Source organism: Lagopus leucura, unplaced genomic scaffold, assembly GCF_019238085.1.
Source record: "Lagopus leucura isolate 7727_CA_CO unplaced genomic scaffold, USGS_WTPT01 Super-Scaffold_100157, whole genome shotgun sequence".
Taxonomy (NCBI): domain Eukaryota; kingdom Metazoa; phylum Chordata; class Aves; order Galliformes; family Phasianidae; genus Lagopus; species Lagopus leucura.
In genome coordinates, this window is record NW_024962334.1 from 20,237,370 (window position 1) to 20,254,941 (window position 17,572).

General features: G+C 39.4%; 1 protein-coding gene across 4 annotated transcripts in view; it reads right to left on the reverse strand.

Annotated features, from left to right (window-relative positions):
* Positions 1 to 1,264: 1,264 nt before the first annotated feature.
* The window catches only part of STK31 (serine/threonine kinase 31), a 33,983-nt gene continuing 17,675 nt past the window's right edge, over positions 1,265 to 17,572 (reverse strand). For 3 of the 4 annotated variants that reach the window (XM_042889231.1, XM_042889233.1, XM_042889230.1), the window contains 13 exons: positions 14,936 to 15,115; positions 13,410 to 13,526; positions 12,952 to 13,071; positions 12,319 to 12,450; positions 11,694 to 11,795; positions 10,724 to 10,804; positions 10,292 to 10,417; positions 9,474 to 9,599; positions 9,141 to 9,227; positions 8,198 to 8,347; positions 7,670 to 7,795; positions 5,569 to 5,637; positions 1,265 to 2,834 (listed from right to left, as the gene is read on the reverse strand). In XM_042889231.1, the coding sequence (XP_042745165.1) occupies positions 2,613 to 2,834; positions 5,569 to 5,637; positions 7,670 to 7,795; positions 8,198 to 8,347; positions 9,141 to 9,227; positions 9,474 to 9,599; positions 10,292 to 10,417; positions 10,724 to 10,804; positions 11,694 to 11,795; positions 12,319 to 12,450; positions 12,952 to 13,071; positions 13,410 to 13,526; positions 14,936 to 15,115 (1,638 nt within the window). In that variant the 3' untranslated portion in view covers positions 1,265 to 2,612. The remainder of the gene's footprint in view (positions 2,835 to 5,568; positions 5,638 to 7,669; positions 7,796 to 8,197; positions 8,348 to 9,140; positions 9,228 to 9,473; positions 9,600 to 10,291; positions 10,418 to 10,723; positions 10,805 to 11,693; positions 11,796 to 12,318; positions 12,451 to 12,951; positions 13,072 to 13,409; positions 13,527 to 14,935; positions 15,116 to 17,572) is intronic. The other variant, XM_042889232.1, reaches the window with a different exon arrangement.

The window sequence follows — 17,572 nt, forward strand, 5'->3', positions numbered from 1 at the left end:
GGTTTGGCCCTGCCTTCCCACCAGGTGCTTAATCACCAATTTAAGCTGTGACTTAACTACACCCACAAATGAAGAAACTTGTGAGTTTTGCCAAGCTTTCCCAGCTCTGCTCAGCAGTGTCTTCACCTGCAGCAGTTAGCTAGCTACTACCAACACAGAAGTACAACAAATGCAAATGCACTTCACTTCTTCTTGTGGCAAAGCAAATAGTGTTTCTCTCCAGCTACTGGTGACTAGTTTTTACAGCACTAACACACAGACACCAGACAAAACAAAAAGATCTGATTATGTATTCCTTCTGAAGATGCATCTACATGGTGTGATCTTGATGTATTCCCTTCCAAGCTGGGGAAATGAAGCAACTGCAGATAAAATAAATTTTTACCTCATTTAGGGGAAGTCTTTGAGGCAGCTGCTACAAAATAATTTAACCTGTAAGGCTATACCTACTTTCAGCTATCATCATCAGGAGAAAACCTGTTAAAACACCAGTGAATGTTAATAAGGACTCTACTTGCAGATAACTATTCTGTAATACAAGAAACAAACTTCTAAAAACTATGCAGGCTGAAACACCAAATGCTAGTAGAGTGACCAGCTGGAATTACATGGAAGATGTGAAGTTATTATGGATGTTGGGAAGAGCTTGCAGTTCAGGAGGCAGTGAACAGAACAGCAGGAGTCTCAAGAAATAACCAGATGCTTATTCTTACAGCAGATAAAAGCCTTTGCTTTCTCCAAACCTCCTGAAAAAGGTCCTCTTCAGTAAGAGGAACAGCCCTATATTAGGGCAAGATAAGTTGGGTAAAGCCACATCAAGTGGCTGCTTGTATGTGCATAAAGAAAGCATATTCGCTTGGAAACAACAAAGGAAAAAGAAAGCCACCGTTACATCACACACAAGCTCAAAGCAGAAATAAACTAAGATAGTGACACTGTACAACTGTCACTGCTCAAATCTACACTTAATTTGAATAGAAAAGCTGTCCCATACCCTGATGCTTGTACATACCAGAAGTTTTCAAAGGCTTACTTACAGATTTTATAAATAATTTGATCTCCTATATTAGGCTCCACATGTAGAAATCAGATTGCTTACAGTTGGAAGAGAGATTCTAAGACCACTGTTTTTGAATCAAGCATAAACAGAGACTTCTCATTTCAAAAAAAAAAAAAAAAAAAAAAAAAGGAAGTTAAGAATTGTGAGATTTAAGAAGTCAGTTTAGGTTGCGCAGAGAAAACAGGTGCAGAAAACAGAGCAAAAGTTTATTAAATGACAGAACATCAGGTTACAGTTACAAACTCTGTTCAGTGTTTAAGATTAAAGGTTATCAACAGCAAAAGGCTTCAATCAGCATTTGGAAAGCATCCCACAGAACTGCTCACAGTTGTTGTTCTCACCAACAAAAAGGAAGGAATTCGTCTTCTGTGATTTCAGTAACAGAAATACATTAATCACACTAACCAAGAAGTCCAAACTATTTTAACAAGTGTTTTAATAACATTATTTACATACACACTAGAAATCAAAAATCATTACAGTTCAATGAAAATAGGACCAGGCATTTTACATGCTACTTTAAGTAAAGAACAGTGACATAGGCAAGCCAGCCTGTTATCACAGAAGGAAATGCCAGAATGATATATTCTGCTGTTGACTGTTATTGTACCCGAGGGCTTCCTGGTTTCCCTGCTGCTGCACCTTGCCCATTACACACCAATTTTTCATCTGACAACATGCATCTTCAATAATTCCTCTGCAAAATACTAGTCTGCCAACAGCACTGTCCAAGAGCAACACCCAGAGGCTAAATATATTGCTACAGAAACTCTGAACATTTACCTTTCTCCCTCCCAAGAAAGGTGAATTATAGATAAGCAACAGTTTCCTATTAAAATAAAGAGCTAACAAAACTCTTTCAGGGGTAATGCTAACAGAAAAGCACTGCAGGCAAGAAAACACACTCAATATGCCAACCTACAGTCAACAATATCTAAGAGCAGACGATACACACGGTCGAACAGACAAGCAGTGATTACTGCAACAAGTGTGTGCAGTATTCCACTTAGCACAGCAACACTGTGAAAGAGCAACTGAAACAGCGTTTGCTATTTAGAAATCTTTTAGTGCAGAAAGATAAAAGAGGCAGCTTGCTTCCTATTTTCCTGACCAATTGTGGAAGCTGTTCTTCTTAAATCTTGAAGACAATTACAGTAGGAAATACCTTGACTGCAGTAACAAAAATCTTAACTGAAAAGGTAACACCCTAGAATGTCTCTAGCAGGAACATGTATTCTGAAACTGCAGCAAGAAGAGGGATAGAAAACTGGATACAAAAGTCACTAGACCTTAATCTTAAATATTTCTGGCATTAACAAACTATATTTCATAAGTGCAAAGCCTACATAACAGGCAAAGAAAAGGGTAACAATATAAGAAAAAATTACATATTTATGAGCTCTCAGATATGTACTTAAAAGAAAACACTGATTATATAAACCTCACAGAACATGACTGCACCTACCAAACCTTTTATATTTTGAGATTTTAAATCAACAACTGATCTCGAACCAAAAACGAGTGTCAGACACCTGATGGACAAGTTCCTTGTCTATTGGGTAGGGTTTACTGCATTCTTCTTGGAGTTAACTACATCTTCCTCTTCATCTGTCTTCTCAGAATCATGTTCCTCAGGCGGCTCATGCTCTTCACCTAGCTGTGAAGGAACTGGAATGGCATCAACTAAGAGGAAGCAATCATCCCTCAGCACCTGCTCAGCTGTCAGTCTGTCACAGCGGAACAAATTCAGGATAAGAGATTTAACTTTATCATCCTACAAACAGAGGGAGAAGAATTTCATCAGCAAGCAGAACAAACATGATTCCAAATAACAACCAAGTATTTGATGAACAGGTCTCATAATTGCACAATAAAAGCAAGTTTTCCACATCAGGTTGGCCAACTTAGAGCTAGCAGATTTCACAGAAGAGCAAAACGTTTGTTTCAAAACACCAATTCCATGAACTAGTATAGATTAGAGAAATTCCAAAGTCTGCCTTTTTACTGGAAAGGAACAGAGCTGATGCTAGTGACCCTCTACAACATAAACTTTCAACTTCTCCTATCACTTTATACAATAACCAAAGTTGGGCTCTAAATCAACAGCAGCTGTTTTGCTATTCAACCACAAAGCTACACTTCAGCTTCTTGGATTTTTCAGAAGGATTACATAGCAAATGCTTGGAACATCAACAGTGACAGTCTGCTTACTTAAAACACCAGAACACAACTGCTACACACGCACATAAACATCAGTTGTTGAGGAAGGGCATGCACTGGATTTGGATAAGGGAGCTGCAAGGAACGCTCAAGTGTTCACCTAGAGACATATTACCAAAACAGAGCACAAAAAGAATCTTTCCACAAGAGCCCTTGATTGACTGTAGCCTCTGCAAACCAGCATCACCACCAACCTGGCTCAATAAGACAGCAAAGCACATAAATTTCATTCAGACAAAAGAGGATCTGTGATGGAAAGGAATACACACAAGCTGCCAAAAGCTTGAAGACAGAAGCAAGCAGACAACTTCCAACTTCCACTGACTAGCCAAGTGGCTCAAGAAAATTAACCTTTCCCCAGATAACTGGAAATCTGGGTGAAAATATGAGATCTGAAAACTGTTGATCTTACAGATATAAAGGATTTTTAAAATGCTTACAAGACATTAGGAGTGCTTGAAGGAGAACCTCTAGACAAAAGCATTCAAATATCTCATGCACTACAATGCAGGGGTAAACCATGCCTATACGCTTCCTCAGTAGAATTAAAAATAAAGAAAGTCCAAGAATTTACAGAGCTTGAAAAGCTTTGCTCTTATATATTTCCATGTCAAGTGTTCATCAACAAGATCCCCTTTCTCATCAGTTTCTCACACTACAGCAACTGAAAACTGATCCCCCAAGGTAATACTGCTGTAGGAAAACATTCATTGCACTTCCTTGGTCTCGTTTACATCTTTTTATAAATTTACAAAACTGAACACTGACATACATCAAACACTGAAGCTGAGCATGACCAACTGGGTAGCTACAAGATGCTGTCTCTACTCAAGACTTCTCCTCAGCAGCTACCTACTTTTGCAAAGGGAGTTGGTAGACAGTCCTGTGCTTTAGTAGCAACTTCATCACTGGAGAACATGGCTGAATGTTACTAAAAAGACACTGTAGAGAAGATAAGCAATCTAATAAAGTTATTTACAGTACTGGGCTATGCCGTGATAACACACTGGCAGCACTGGAAGCACAACAGCCATGTTAATCTAGGACTGCCTGATACCGTTTCTTAACTTAAACACGGTAACAGCTCAGAACAAACAGAACTCTAGTAAATCTACATCAATCTTTGCCCTGTGTTATCTAAGACATCTCTGCAAAGCATTCATATCATTGATATAGAAGCATAACCAATCAAAAAAGTGATTTATTATCAGTTTTGTTTTCCCTTGCTAAACAACCAAAACTTACCCGACCACCAGCACCTCTGCTGTTTCGTCCTCCACTTCTCCATTTAAAGTATTTTTCTGCTTCTCTGGGCAACGAGGAGACTTACCTCTAGTTCCTCCCTATATTCCTAAGGGAGCTTGGTCTACTATGTAATACTTAAAAACTAAACAGCTTGCAGGGCTTTTGTAATAGTGTAAGGCATGATTTAAAGAGTCTCACAGCCTTCTCAAGTCTCAAAAGCAAAGCAGTATGTTAACACGTGCAGTAAAAATCAATAGAAAAAGCATGATCTCCAATGATTTAAAAAAGAAAAATAGAAGCTGCCCATTGAAGGAGCTGGGAGAAGCAGAGGACAAGAACAAAGCAGTCACTAACTAGAAGAGAACAAGACCTAGCAGAGGTTCGAGGCAAGTGATTTGAAAAAAGGTCCATTAATTTCCCAGGGAATTTCTTTAAACTATGTATGGTGGCATACATACATATATATTATATGATAGCACAATGGCTGACAGAAAAGAGTGAAAGCATCAACAGAAGTTCATATCATGCACGGTTGTCTTATGCCTCTGGATTCCTTTCAGAGGCAAGGGAAAGCTTACGTTTCACACACACAAAAAGAGAAAACGGGCAAAAGATAAAGAGTATGCTACTTCTTTACAACTGCAATTAAGTGACTAAAATGGAAGTTGGCCATGTTATTAATGCTCATGAATTATGCAATTATTATGTAAAAGACAGATGAGCAAAATCAACCTCCTTGACCTGAGAAAAGAGGTTCCTACCTCAATTATCATCTCTGAGGCACAAATCTCAATTATTTATTTCCAAGTCTTTAATTGGAGGATACCAAGTTACGTGCAAAGTTGTTCTTCTGAGGTTAATTTAATTATTAAGAAAACTCTGGAATTTTCCTCCTCCTCAAATATAATTTATGCACGCCATCTAGAATAATCAAGTCAGAACACTTTCAACCCAGTACCTACAATTTTACTTTCAAAAAAAAATATTATTAATAGATATCTCTAAGTAACACCAGTCTAATCTGCCTCAGACAATACACATACCATGCCAACTGCATCCACCTCAGGCGTTCCATCTTCTTTTATGCCAAATTCCTGGTTTTGAATGCAAAGCTGTAAATTAAAAGATACCTAATACGTAACACTGTTTTCTCCTTTAGTTTAAACAAGTATCAGTCAGGAAGATTCAAATGAAAATGATTGCTGTGGAAAACAGGTGCTTGTATTGACTTGCTTGTATTTTCACAATAGGGAAAAATACACAGGGGCCTCGGGGTGCCCTTGCACAGAAACAAGACTCATATAAAAAATACAGTAGTAGAAAAGCAACTATCAGATGTCCAAAGAAAATGGACTCTGAAATATGACTCAAAGTCGATGCCTAAGCTGTATATTTAATTCCATATCCCACAACACCTCTTAGTGTGCTCTAACAGACAGATGTGAATCCTACACCCATCAATGAAGTGAAATTTCCCCAGCCCTTTACTATTGCCCAGAAAACTATATTTAGCTTTTTTTTTTCCTCAAAATTCTGTTTGCAAATTAAGCTGCAAATTCCTCTGCTCTGTACAAAGACAGGAGAAAGAAGCATCTCTTTAATTAGTGCTGAGCTCTTGTGACACAAGAGCCTTCAAGAACTCACAAAACCACTGTCTCCATTTTACAGGTGGCAGGACTGTTCAGAAGAACACCATTTCAGACACCTGTCATTAAACTGGTAACTGCTGAGTCAACAAGCTGAATATTTTCAAACGATCAATACAACAAGACTGAGCTACAGATTAATTAAATATACACAGATTACTTCAAAATTCACCTGGGGAGCTTGGATAGGGTTTCAAAAGACTGCAGATATTGCTGCATCCCAGATATTCTCTTTGAGTAGAGCCAGCAATTACCATTTGTTATGGTGGCTTCATTTTCTCCATTTGTTTCACACTCACTTTTTTTTACTCACCAGGAATTCAACTTTTAATAAGAATTTTTTAAAAGCAGATGAAGATCTGAGTGGTACTGAAATCATTCCAACCAAACTATACCATATTAATAAGTTACAAGCATTACAATATTAAGCTATACTTTAGTTTATCTACTTCCATAGAAAAGTTACTCAATTTTAAGCAACTGCTACCTAAACTGGGAGGAAAACAAAGAGTTATGACTTTCACATGAACAAGGTTCATCTTCTCAGCAGACGTAACTGGTAGAGGATAAAAATTAACATGCAATTTACAAAGCATCTCCAGATCCTGTGACACAGAAGGAATTAACAAAGCTATGCTGCACAGCTGATTGAACTGCCCACATTTCCCAAGAAGATGAAATGATGTACCTGGCCCACCAAGAGGGACTCAGTGAACTGGCCCCAACATAACAAGTGTTTGTGAAAAATCATTGCATGACAACATCAATAACTGCTGGGTAGCTCATGGTTTTTAAAGCCTATGAGGTTTGAAGTCTTCCATTTGGAACACGTGACATTGATGTACTGAGCTAAGGAAACTGCAATGCAATACCAGAAGCAAAAAAAGGACGAGGAAGAGGAGATGCTGTGTAACACACAACCTAGCACAGGAAAGCAGACTGCTTTCTCCTCCCCTCTGACACATCACACAAGAAACAAAATATCCATTTGAAAGTCCTGTTCTTACCCAAATCAAACAACAGGAAGATGAAGGCAATTCCTCATGGGCAAGGGTGAAAGAAAAGAAGAAAAAAAGCTCACAGTGAATGAATTAGTAAGAGCCAACAATCCACAGCATGAGGAACAGTAACAGTTCTTGGTCATGTTACTACATTCTACGTAGCTTACACTGCACACCTAACAGAAAAAAACCTACTTTCTGCTCAGTCTTAACTCCCATCTGTTTCACACCTACCACCTAGTTTAAAAATTTCAAAGAATCATCATAGAATGGCTTGGGCTGGAAGAGACTTTGAGGATCATCAAGTTCCAATCCTCTTGCTATAGATGTAGTCAACTGCTAGATCAAATACTACATCAGGTTGTCCAGGGACCCATCCTACCATATGAATGCTTATTTCTCCAAAATATTTCAAAGTAGAAAATAACATTTATTCATTTATTGCTACATGTGCTACAGTAATATTACCAGAAACTCTCTCATAAGCCATAACGTACCCAGAACAGAAGGCAGCCATAGGCATACATGTCAGAGGCTGGAGAAGCTGGCTGCCCCATCTTCAGTTCAGGAGAAACCAAGCTCAGGGTACCAACAACCATCGTGTCTGCAGCAGCACGTTGCTCCTGCGGGAAAAAGCTGTACTCAGAATTTCAAGCGAGACCAACAGCATGTTGCAGCAGAGGCATCACCCTCTCTCTTTAAACAGGTCAGCCAACTTTAATCACAACATTCTATGCTGACTTCAAAAGAACCGTAATATCCTCTTTTTCTGACAGAAAAAATTGTGTGTAAAGTAAAAAGGAGATAAAGGCACACATCTATCATCTCTAACTGTAATAGAATACACTGCCAGATTTTAGCCCACACTAGAACTATCAAAGGTCATAAAGGTGGTAACACAAACTGTGACACTTCTCAAATGACAAATGTATCTCACAAATTGCAGATACGCTTCATTTTTGATACGTAACTGACTAAAAAAAAAACAATCACTGCAAGTTTGGATTTTATTTGTTTTATTTTACCTCCGATTTAGTGAAGTCAAAGTCTCCAACAACTCCTTGTTTTCGATTCACAGCAAAAACATTATTTCCATGCAGAGATCCATGTACTATGTTAGCTCCATGCAATGTCTGCAGACCTTGGGCCACTCCTTTCATCACTTTTAATGTCTCCTAGTGATTTAATTCAGGTGCTTATTAAAAAGATAGATACAGGAGAAACAAAGCAAAACACTGTTCTCTTCCAAAACTAAGACTTTATTGATTTAAGATTCATACAAATTCAAAGTTTCTGATAACTGTTCTACAGAGTATAGATTAATGCCCAGTGTGATTGTGATAACCTGCAGTCAGTCAAAAACAAATTGCAACCACTAATTACCAAATCACTAATATGAAACAGAGAATTAAGCTAAAAAATTAAAAAAAATCCATGCAACATGCTTTGAGAAATGCACCTTTCAAGTGTCTCCAAGTTAGCAACCAGAAGCTTTAAGCCATCAAACAGAACTAAGGAAAAAATTTGTACTGGCTTCTGGCTACCTCTTCTTTGAGAAGGGCTGGCAGCCAAACTGCCAATGAATTGTGCATGGAAAGGAAAGAGGGGAGAGACACACCCAGGCTCCCAAAGAGCAATCTCCTCCCTACCCAACAAGTTCTTTATTCTCCAACACAAGAACGTCCACACTAACAAACTTGACACGCTCACTCCAGTCTTTAAACATACTAGTAAGACAGCTGAGGCATGGATTTCAATAAAATAGCGAATCCAAGCAAAATCTCATGGAAAATTACAGTCTACTGCTTGACAAAATGCTAATCAACCTATTCTGTGCATCTCTACATTCAAAATTCAGCCACCTAAGGAAGACTACTGTTGAAACTCCTTCAGCAGCAGCAAAATGGTAAAAGCAGAGTCCAAACTCATAAAAAGGAACACACTGATAGTCTAAGTAGTTGTACTTACTTCCAAAGTTAAAGGTGCATCAGCCTGTACAGCAGTCAGACTTGCTCCAGGGTAGTATGGGACCATTAAATACACAAGAGGATCAGACTTCAACAAGAAAAAAAAAGAATTACTTCAAAAGTCAGGAATACTGGACAGTTTCACATGCACTAGGTATATGATGAATCAATTGATTATCTAAACTATTTTCTTAGTAAACATAAGCTAAGGTCAGAAAGTAAAAAAGAAACTGATTCAATGATCCAACTTTAAATATGTTAAAAGCTCAAAGTCCAACTTAAAAGTCTTCCAGCTTAAACAAAAAACCACCAGCATTACAGGCTTGAATCTTGCCTTGCAGAAAAGAAGAAACAATAGTTGTAATAAACTGGATTTCTCCTTCTGCTGATCCCAGGCTTTGCGATACTTGGCAACTCTCTCTATCACTTTGGCTTCTGAGCTCACATCCACAGAGTATCCCTGAAAAACAAGACAAATACCCAAGCTCCTGTTTCTGATGCTTGTAACGTCACCACGTGACACTTATAGCTAAAGAAAGGCATGCTGTTACATTCTAATAACTTTTTCTTTATATAAAAAACTAATTTCCAAGTGTCTTATGCCCATTTATCAACACTTGAAGTCTGTACCAGTGAAACAAGGAGCAAGTCTCCCATTTAATATTAAGTCCAAAACAGTTTTTTTTTAAATAACAATGCCTCCTGTAATACTATATCCCTTGGATTTTTAATTGGAAGCACTTTGGAAAAAAAGTAAAGCAAAGCAAAACCAGCAGTTCTGGAGTTTCACCATGAAATCATCTGGAAGACAAACCTGCATTTACAAAAAAAAAAAAAAAAACAAAAACTAGAGGAATGAACAAGCTAAAGGGCCCATCAAATACCAGAAAGAACAGTCAGCAGAAGAGAAGCACTATTTACTACAGCTGCCCTCAAATAGGGAAGAAAAAAAAAAAAAAAAAAAAAAATCAGTAGGCAACAGGAAAACAATCCAGAGGCAGAACAATGTTATGTTCTACAGGCTAGTGCTATGTGCTAGCAGGTTTTTGAATGCAGGAACTGAAAAGAGACAGCAGTGTTAATTCAGAATCAGCAGATTCATGAGCCAAGGTCTTACCTGCAGTGGTACCTGAAAGCCTGGACAAACATTACCTTTAGAAGAACCTTCTGATCCTGAATTTCTGAACACACTAACGGCCGCCTCGTGCTCAGTTTCTTCATGGGCTCAGCATCTAAAAGGTCTCGCTCCAGGCTGTGCGACAGAAGCCCACCTGAATTCTGAAGCACACGTACACACACAGAGCTGGGCTAAGAGTACAGCTTTAACAGTTGGTAAGGTTCAAGATAATGGGCTTTGAACATCTCTCCTCCTTCTCAAAGAACTTAGCAAAGCACAACCACAGCGGGGACTTGTTAAAATGACAGCATGTGTGAGCAAGAGTCTAGCTGCAGACAAAATGGCATTTGCAAGGCACTTACCAAAATACTGAACATCTCCCAGGAGGATGGGCAGAAAGAAATGAAAATCCATGGTAATGTCCTAAACAACAACTGACAGGGCGATCAAACACAATCTGTGCTTACCATATAGGTTAGAATTCCTGCTTCTGGATACAGAAGGGGCAGCTCAGGGAACCACTTCTGTACCAAATACGCAAGTTTCTCCTGAAGGAAACAAGGCAGCTTTAAGTCACTGGCTTCTGACATCACAGATGTTGACATTTGAAAAATATGTACTTGTAACATCCTGCATACACACATTTGTACCTCCTTTAGCAGCACCGCTCAAAGTAACACCACCACCACTTTTCTCTACCAAAAAAAAAAACACCTCACCTCTCCTAGTAATACAGAGTTCAATACGGATAGATTTCCAAAAGCTCTAAGGGTGAGATCACTAATGTTAAGGTGCAAAAAGGAACTGCTTTCTCTACAGTATTACACTTTTTCAACCAGACAAAAGGCACAACTTCACTCAGACTAAACAGAGAAGACAAATCAAGTAGTAACACGGACCAAAGCACTCAAATCAGCTCCAGATCCCTTACAGCTATAATCCAAGGTAACTACTGCACAAAAATGCTGTATCTGCAGAGGTAAGTTGCAAGGCAATGGTTTCAACTCTTCCCTCCAGATGGAGGGCTCAGTGAAAAGGTGATCTCCTTCAATTCAGGCTAAATCCTATCTTAGCCTAGTTATAAGAAAATATTCCCCTTTTCAAGAAATAATCTCTCTTCTAAACCTGATCTTCCAGTCTCACCAGCACTTTTTCTTGGTCAAGAACTGCAGCTCATTTTCTCTTGCTTGCTTCACCTGCTTTAAGTGGGGGGATGGGAAGGGGGAGGACTGGTAGAATATGGGGGGACTGTCTGAAGAGACTACACCCAAATACCTGCTTCCTTTCCTTCTCCCACAGATTTTGCCAAGAAAAATCCACCTTAACATTCAACACTACAAAAAAACACTTTTTTTTTTATCCGCAACATACAAAAAAGCAACTGAAAAGCAGATGGGGCCCAAACAGCTTTATTTTAGTTGCCTAAATAATACTTACATATTCGTCTCGTTCCTTATATATTTCCTGAAGAAGCTTATTTCGCAGAGCAGCAATTTCTTCTTTTATTCTTGTAATTTCCAGCTCACTGTAATCATCAGCCTGCATTAGGAATAACAAAGTTAGTGTATAATTCTCATTCTGCTATATACCAAACAACAATCATCTACTATGTTAGGATTAAAAAGCAGTTTCCATGTTACAGCTCTGGAGCCTGTGTTTCAGCCTCCATTCAGGAAACCCAAAAGATTCCCTTAAAAGAAAAATCACTGTTCTTCCCAGAAGGGCTCCCTTCAGAGCCGGCTCAAACTTCATAGCAGCAGCATTTGGTGAGGGATTTCCCATGATTTCTAAGTGCTACCTGAATGCAGTTCCTAGTTTGACATGATGGGAATGCAAGTTATTCAGCTCTAGTTAAAAGGAACAGTAGTGTGGCTGGGGACTGAAAGGAATGGCTGTGTAGTTACAAGAACTCAGATCAAGCAACTTCTTAGTCCTAACCGAGCCTGAAGAACAATCTTCCAAGCACCGAAAGAACATTTTGTTCTGTCCAGTTACCACCCCTTTGAACAAAATTTGCATTTCTAAATAAACTTGGAAAAAATGACCACTAAGATTTTCATACTTCCTCAAGGTTGTTCTTCTCAGTCAACTTCCATCTTAACTGGGCTTTCAAACTTCTCATGTTTTTTTTAATTGATAGTAAATTGTCAGAATTAGGTCGTCTATTCAGCCATTTCTCAGCTTGTTTTTTGAACTAGAAAAAAAAAAGTAATTAAAAAAAAAAATCACAACAACATTCAAGAGTTCTATTTTAATAGGCTTTAATCCAATGCACTGAGAGAAACTGCCTGAAGCCCATCTGAATTCAGCTTTTCAGAATCTTCCCCACAAAAATAAGTTTTTTGTTGTGTTTAGTTTTGATTACATTCACAACCTGCTGGAAAACATCCTACTTAAGTTCACTTGAGTTACATACTACAGATTTGCAACGAATCCACAGATTCCAGTGCCCATTGCCTCAGCAAAGCAACACCACACAGCCACACAAAGCACCCAAACACACAACACTGTACTCATACAAAACAAAGTCTTTTCTACCTCTCTCGAACTTGAACTTAACCAATCTCTCATCAACATACATTAGAATTTCCCACTGTAAGAGAGGGAAAAGGAAAAAACTTAACCTTTTTAGTAAGGTATGTCAGGAAAAATTACTAATGCAGGTCAGCATGACACAAATAAGTTAAGAACTAACCTCAACACTGGCCAGGTATGTTTTTTGTATGACTGTGATCAGATTTTGCTCTTGACGAACTTTATGCATAACTTTACTGTACGCACTCTTAATTATTCCTTTCTCTTTCTCATCATGCTCCTAGATTGAATTACAAAGATTAAAGTTTAAAAGTCATTCACTATTTATCAGATCTAGCCAGCACAGGTTCATAAAAGGCAAATCCTACCTGACGAACCTGATCTTCTATGACCATGTGACCAATGCTTCTCTGCTTCTACAGAGGGAAGCATTAGTTCTCGGTATTTCTTAGTTAAGTCAGTCACAGAGCTAAGTTCCTGGAACCCAAGGCTGCCCTCTGCCTGTTGCCTGGACAACATTCTTTTCTCTCTGAGAAACAACCAGAGTGATGTTTCATCACATTCCCCCATCCCCTGGCCCAATAAAGAAAATAAAACAATATTAAGAAAGAAACATACTGTTAAATCTGTCTTCAGCTCTTTGGAAACACACAACTCGGCTTCTTTGAGAGCTTCATCCACATTACCGGGAACTTCCTCTGTATCAGAAGATGCTTCTGAGCTCAGGTCAAAGCACTTCAAAAGAGAGGAAAATATAAAAAAAAAAAATCAACCTTGCTATCTTCTTGTTATCTTCTAGCTTTCAATTAAAAGAACAGACAAGAAAATACAAAAATCACCACTAATAGAGATCTAATCAGAATGTACGTCAAATATCACCTTTAACTGCCTGATGCTTCAATGATACAATCAATTGCTAGCATTGCAATGATAGCAATTTCTAGAACACAGCAAGCAAAAGTTGACTCTTGCCTTGATCACATTTTACTTTCCTAATCTCACTATGATTAAGAGAGAGAAAAAAAAAAAAAGAAAGAAATATAGTAGACAAACCCTAATCCTCCCACTATTGGGTCTAATGTGCAAAATCAACATCAATCCTGTCCACACCGCGATACATAAAATGCTGATACCAAAGCTCAGTGTGGCACCCTCAGTGCTCAATGGAGATGCTGCCTGAGATAAAGATGCACCTTGGGATCTAATTCACTGCTGATAAACGGTGATGTAAAGTTAAAGATTCCCGCCAGCAAACCTTGAATACTTCCATACAAGGCAGAATTAACAGCTTTGAGATAAAGATACAGAAAACACTAGATTGAGTCAGTAAGATCAGTTTATAATTGCATTGGATGTTTTTGGCAAAACTTTGTTACTTTCGTCTACTAATTACATGCCATCTATTAATTACACTGGCAACAAGAACTGCAATGAAAATTTGTTTCTGTATTTAATGTGCAATATGCATCCTTATAATAGGAAGCATTAAACTCTTCCTCATTCATTTACCTGTCAAGCATGGGTATTTCACTAAAGATCACAAAAATATTTTGTTGTCTTAAATAAACAAAAACTTTTATAGTCATGTTCAAATGATATATTGCTTCCAAAAACTTTGGAGTTATACAGTGAAAAGGAGCCATTCATTCTCTAAAAACAAAAACCTTTATCTATCACTGATCCAATTCCATTCTAGATTTTGATGGATGTTACACCAGGTTACAGGCATTTGCAGAATCACAGAATGGGTTGGGTGGAAGGGACTTCAAGGATCACGAAGCTTCAACCCCCTGCTTCAGGCAGGGCTGCCAATCTCCACATTGAAAATACGAGGTGTTTCTAAAAGGCCACTTTACTCCTTTAAAGTATTTCAGTCACACAAGGATTAGATAGTGCACACACAGGTTACACAAAAGCACTTTGCTTAATATAAGAGATGCTCTTTCATATGAAAGCATAAACCCTTGCCTGGTATGAGTTCCTCAAGACACACCTTCTTCCTGTGCACTGCAGCTAAGGCCTTTGTGCATAACAACAGTAGAACTATCTCCCTCTCTACTAATGACTGCTGCACACAAGCTTGGTTATATGCATCATACTTCATCTTTTTCAGGAAGAGGAAAGATAAGACTTGTTTGCCTTACCTTTAGGATGCCACTGAACAAGTCAGTCAGAATTTGCAAAGCAGCATCTGTATTATTTCTAATATCAATGAACTCCTCTATTTTAGCATGCTTCCACTTAAGGAACTGTTGAAATACCTCTTCAGAATCATTCCCTTCACAAACTTCACCATAAACCATCTCCAGAGAAACAGACAGTTCCTGTGCATTAAGCAAACAAAAACAGCACGTCAGCACATAATGCACTGGTAAAAAGTACTTTTTATATTTTTAAAAAAGCAACAAAAACAAAACAAAACATTTAATGTGGAAAGAGTAAGAACTAGTTTTATGTCAGCAGTGCTACCACAAAATCCTCTTACAGTGAAGTTCTTCTCAAAGTGGAGTATAATCCACTTTGCTGCCAAATTTCCTGGCAGTGTCTATCAGGAAACGCAATGCAGAAAAGAACAGGCACACTACTGAGTCTGATACTCCCTTCAAAATATGGAAGGAAAAGACCACAAAAAACAGATCATAAGACAGAAGTGCTCCACGCTCTTTTACTTACAGCCTAGACTTTGACACCATGTTCGTTGGGACAAAAAGCAAGAACAGGTTTGGTTTATAATGTTCCTCAAAACAAAGTAAACTTGTACTAAGGAACAAGGTGAGCAGCCTGATGTCCCATGGATGGTTCTGGACAATGATATCTCCCAGTAAGAGTCATTAGGCAAAGCTCTTCTGACACTTTCATCACCACATCGATCTCCAGATGGAACCAAACCATCTCTGTGTCCAATACCCCTAAGGACCTCTGTAGTTATTTTCACTGCCTAGAAACATTTACTTCCACCTAGATGCCATATATTCTGGCAAAAGTATTAAAAACCTCCTTTTGACTGGAGAACAGTCACTGGAAAACAGATTAGTAGTACATACATAGGAAAGGCACAAAAGCTAAAGCTCATGGCAAACAAATCACTTTTAAAAATAAGACCAGTCAAATATCCTCAACAACAAGCAGGCCATTATTTCAGACAGCACTTGAGAAAACATCTTAACAGAAGGCAGCCTTCCTTGCATCCAAGTAGAAAGTCATGCTGAAAAACACCAAACATTGCCCCCATTTTTAAGATAGGGAGTAAGGAAGACCCAGGAAACTACAGACCAGTGAGCCTCACGTCTATGCCTGGGAAGATCATGGAGCAGATCCTCCTGGAAGCTGTGTTAAGGCACATATGAGATAAAGAGGCGATTTGAGACAGCCAGCATGGCTTCACCAAGGGCAGATTTTACCTGATCAGTCTGGTGGCCTTCTATGATGGAGTGACAGCATCAGTGGGCGGGGGAAGGGCAATGGGTGTCGTCTACCTGGACTTCTGCAAAGCCTTTGACATTGTTACTCACCACACCCTTCTCTCTAAATTGGAGAGGTGAGGATTTGAAGGATGAACTGTTTAGTGAATTAAGAACTGGTTGGCTGGACATAGCCAAAGGGTTGTGATTAATGGTTCTGTGTCAGGGTGAAGGCAGCCACAAGTGGTGTCTTCCAAGAGTCAGCCTTGGGACTGGTGCTCTTCAACATCTTCATCAATGACAGACGATGGCATTGAGCACAGCCTCAGCAACTCTGCAGACGACACCAAGCTGAGCGGGGCAGTCGATAAGTTGATACACTGGAGGGAAGGGAAGCCATCCAGAGGGATCTGGACAGGCTGGAGAAGTGGGCCCATGAGAACATAATGAGGTTCAACAACAGCAAGTGCAGGCTGCTGCACCTGAGTTGGGGAAATCCCAGGTACTTATACAAACTGGGGGAAGATCTTGAGAGCAGCCCTGTGGAGAAGGACTCAGGGGGTCCTGGCAGACGAGAAGCTGGACATGAGCCAGCAGTGTGCATTTGCAGCCTAGGAGGCCAGCTGTGTTCTGGGCTGCATTAAAAAAGGGGTAGCCAGCAGGGAGAGGGAGGTGACTGTTCCCCCCTACTCTGCCCTCATCAGACCCCACCTGGAGTACAGCATCCAGATAGCTAGCACAAGAAGGACATGGAGTTCTTAGAATGGGTCCAGAGGAGGGCCACTAAGATGATCAGAGGGCTGGGAGCAGCTTTCCTATGAAGAAAGGTTGAGGGAACTGGGCTTGTTTAGCTTGGAGAAGAGAAGGCTCCAGGGAAACCTTAATGTGGCCTTCCAGTACTTGAAGGGAGTGTATAAACAGGAGGGAGAATGACTGCTTACAAGGGTGGACTGTGACAAGACAAGGGGGAATGGCTTTAAACCAAGACAGAGGAGATTTAGGTTAGATATTAGGAGGAAGTTTTTCCACACAGGGTGATGATGCACTGGAACAGGTTGCCCAAGGAGGTTGTGGACACCCCATTCCTGAAGGCATTCAAGGCCAGGCTGGATGTGGCTCTGGGCAGCCTGATCTGGTGGCTGGCAACCCTGCACATAGCAGGGGGTTGAAACTAGATGAGCATTGTGGTCCTTTTCAACCCATATGATTCTATGATCTGACTACATTGCCTTGTGCTTTTGTAATAAGTGGCATTCTTCAGCTTTCAAGTCCATCCTGAAGATGGACTGTTTCACTTACGTTGTTCCCTGCAATAAGATGACTAAAGACATTCTAGAAAGGGCTAATGAAAGTTTACTTATACATAGTGTTGCACTTTTT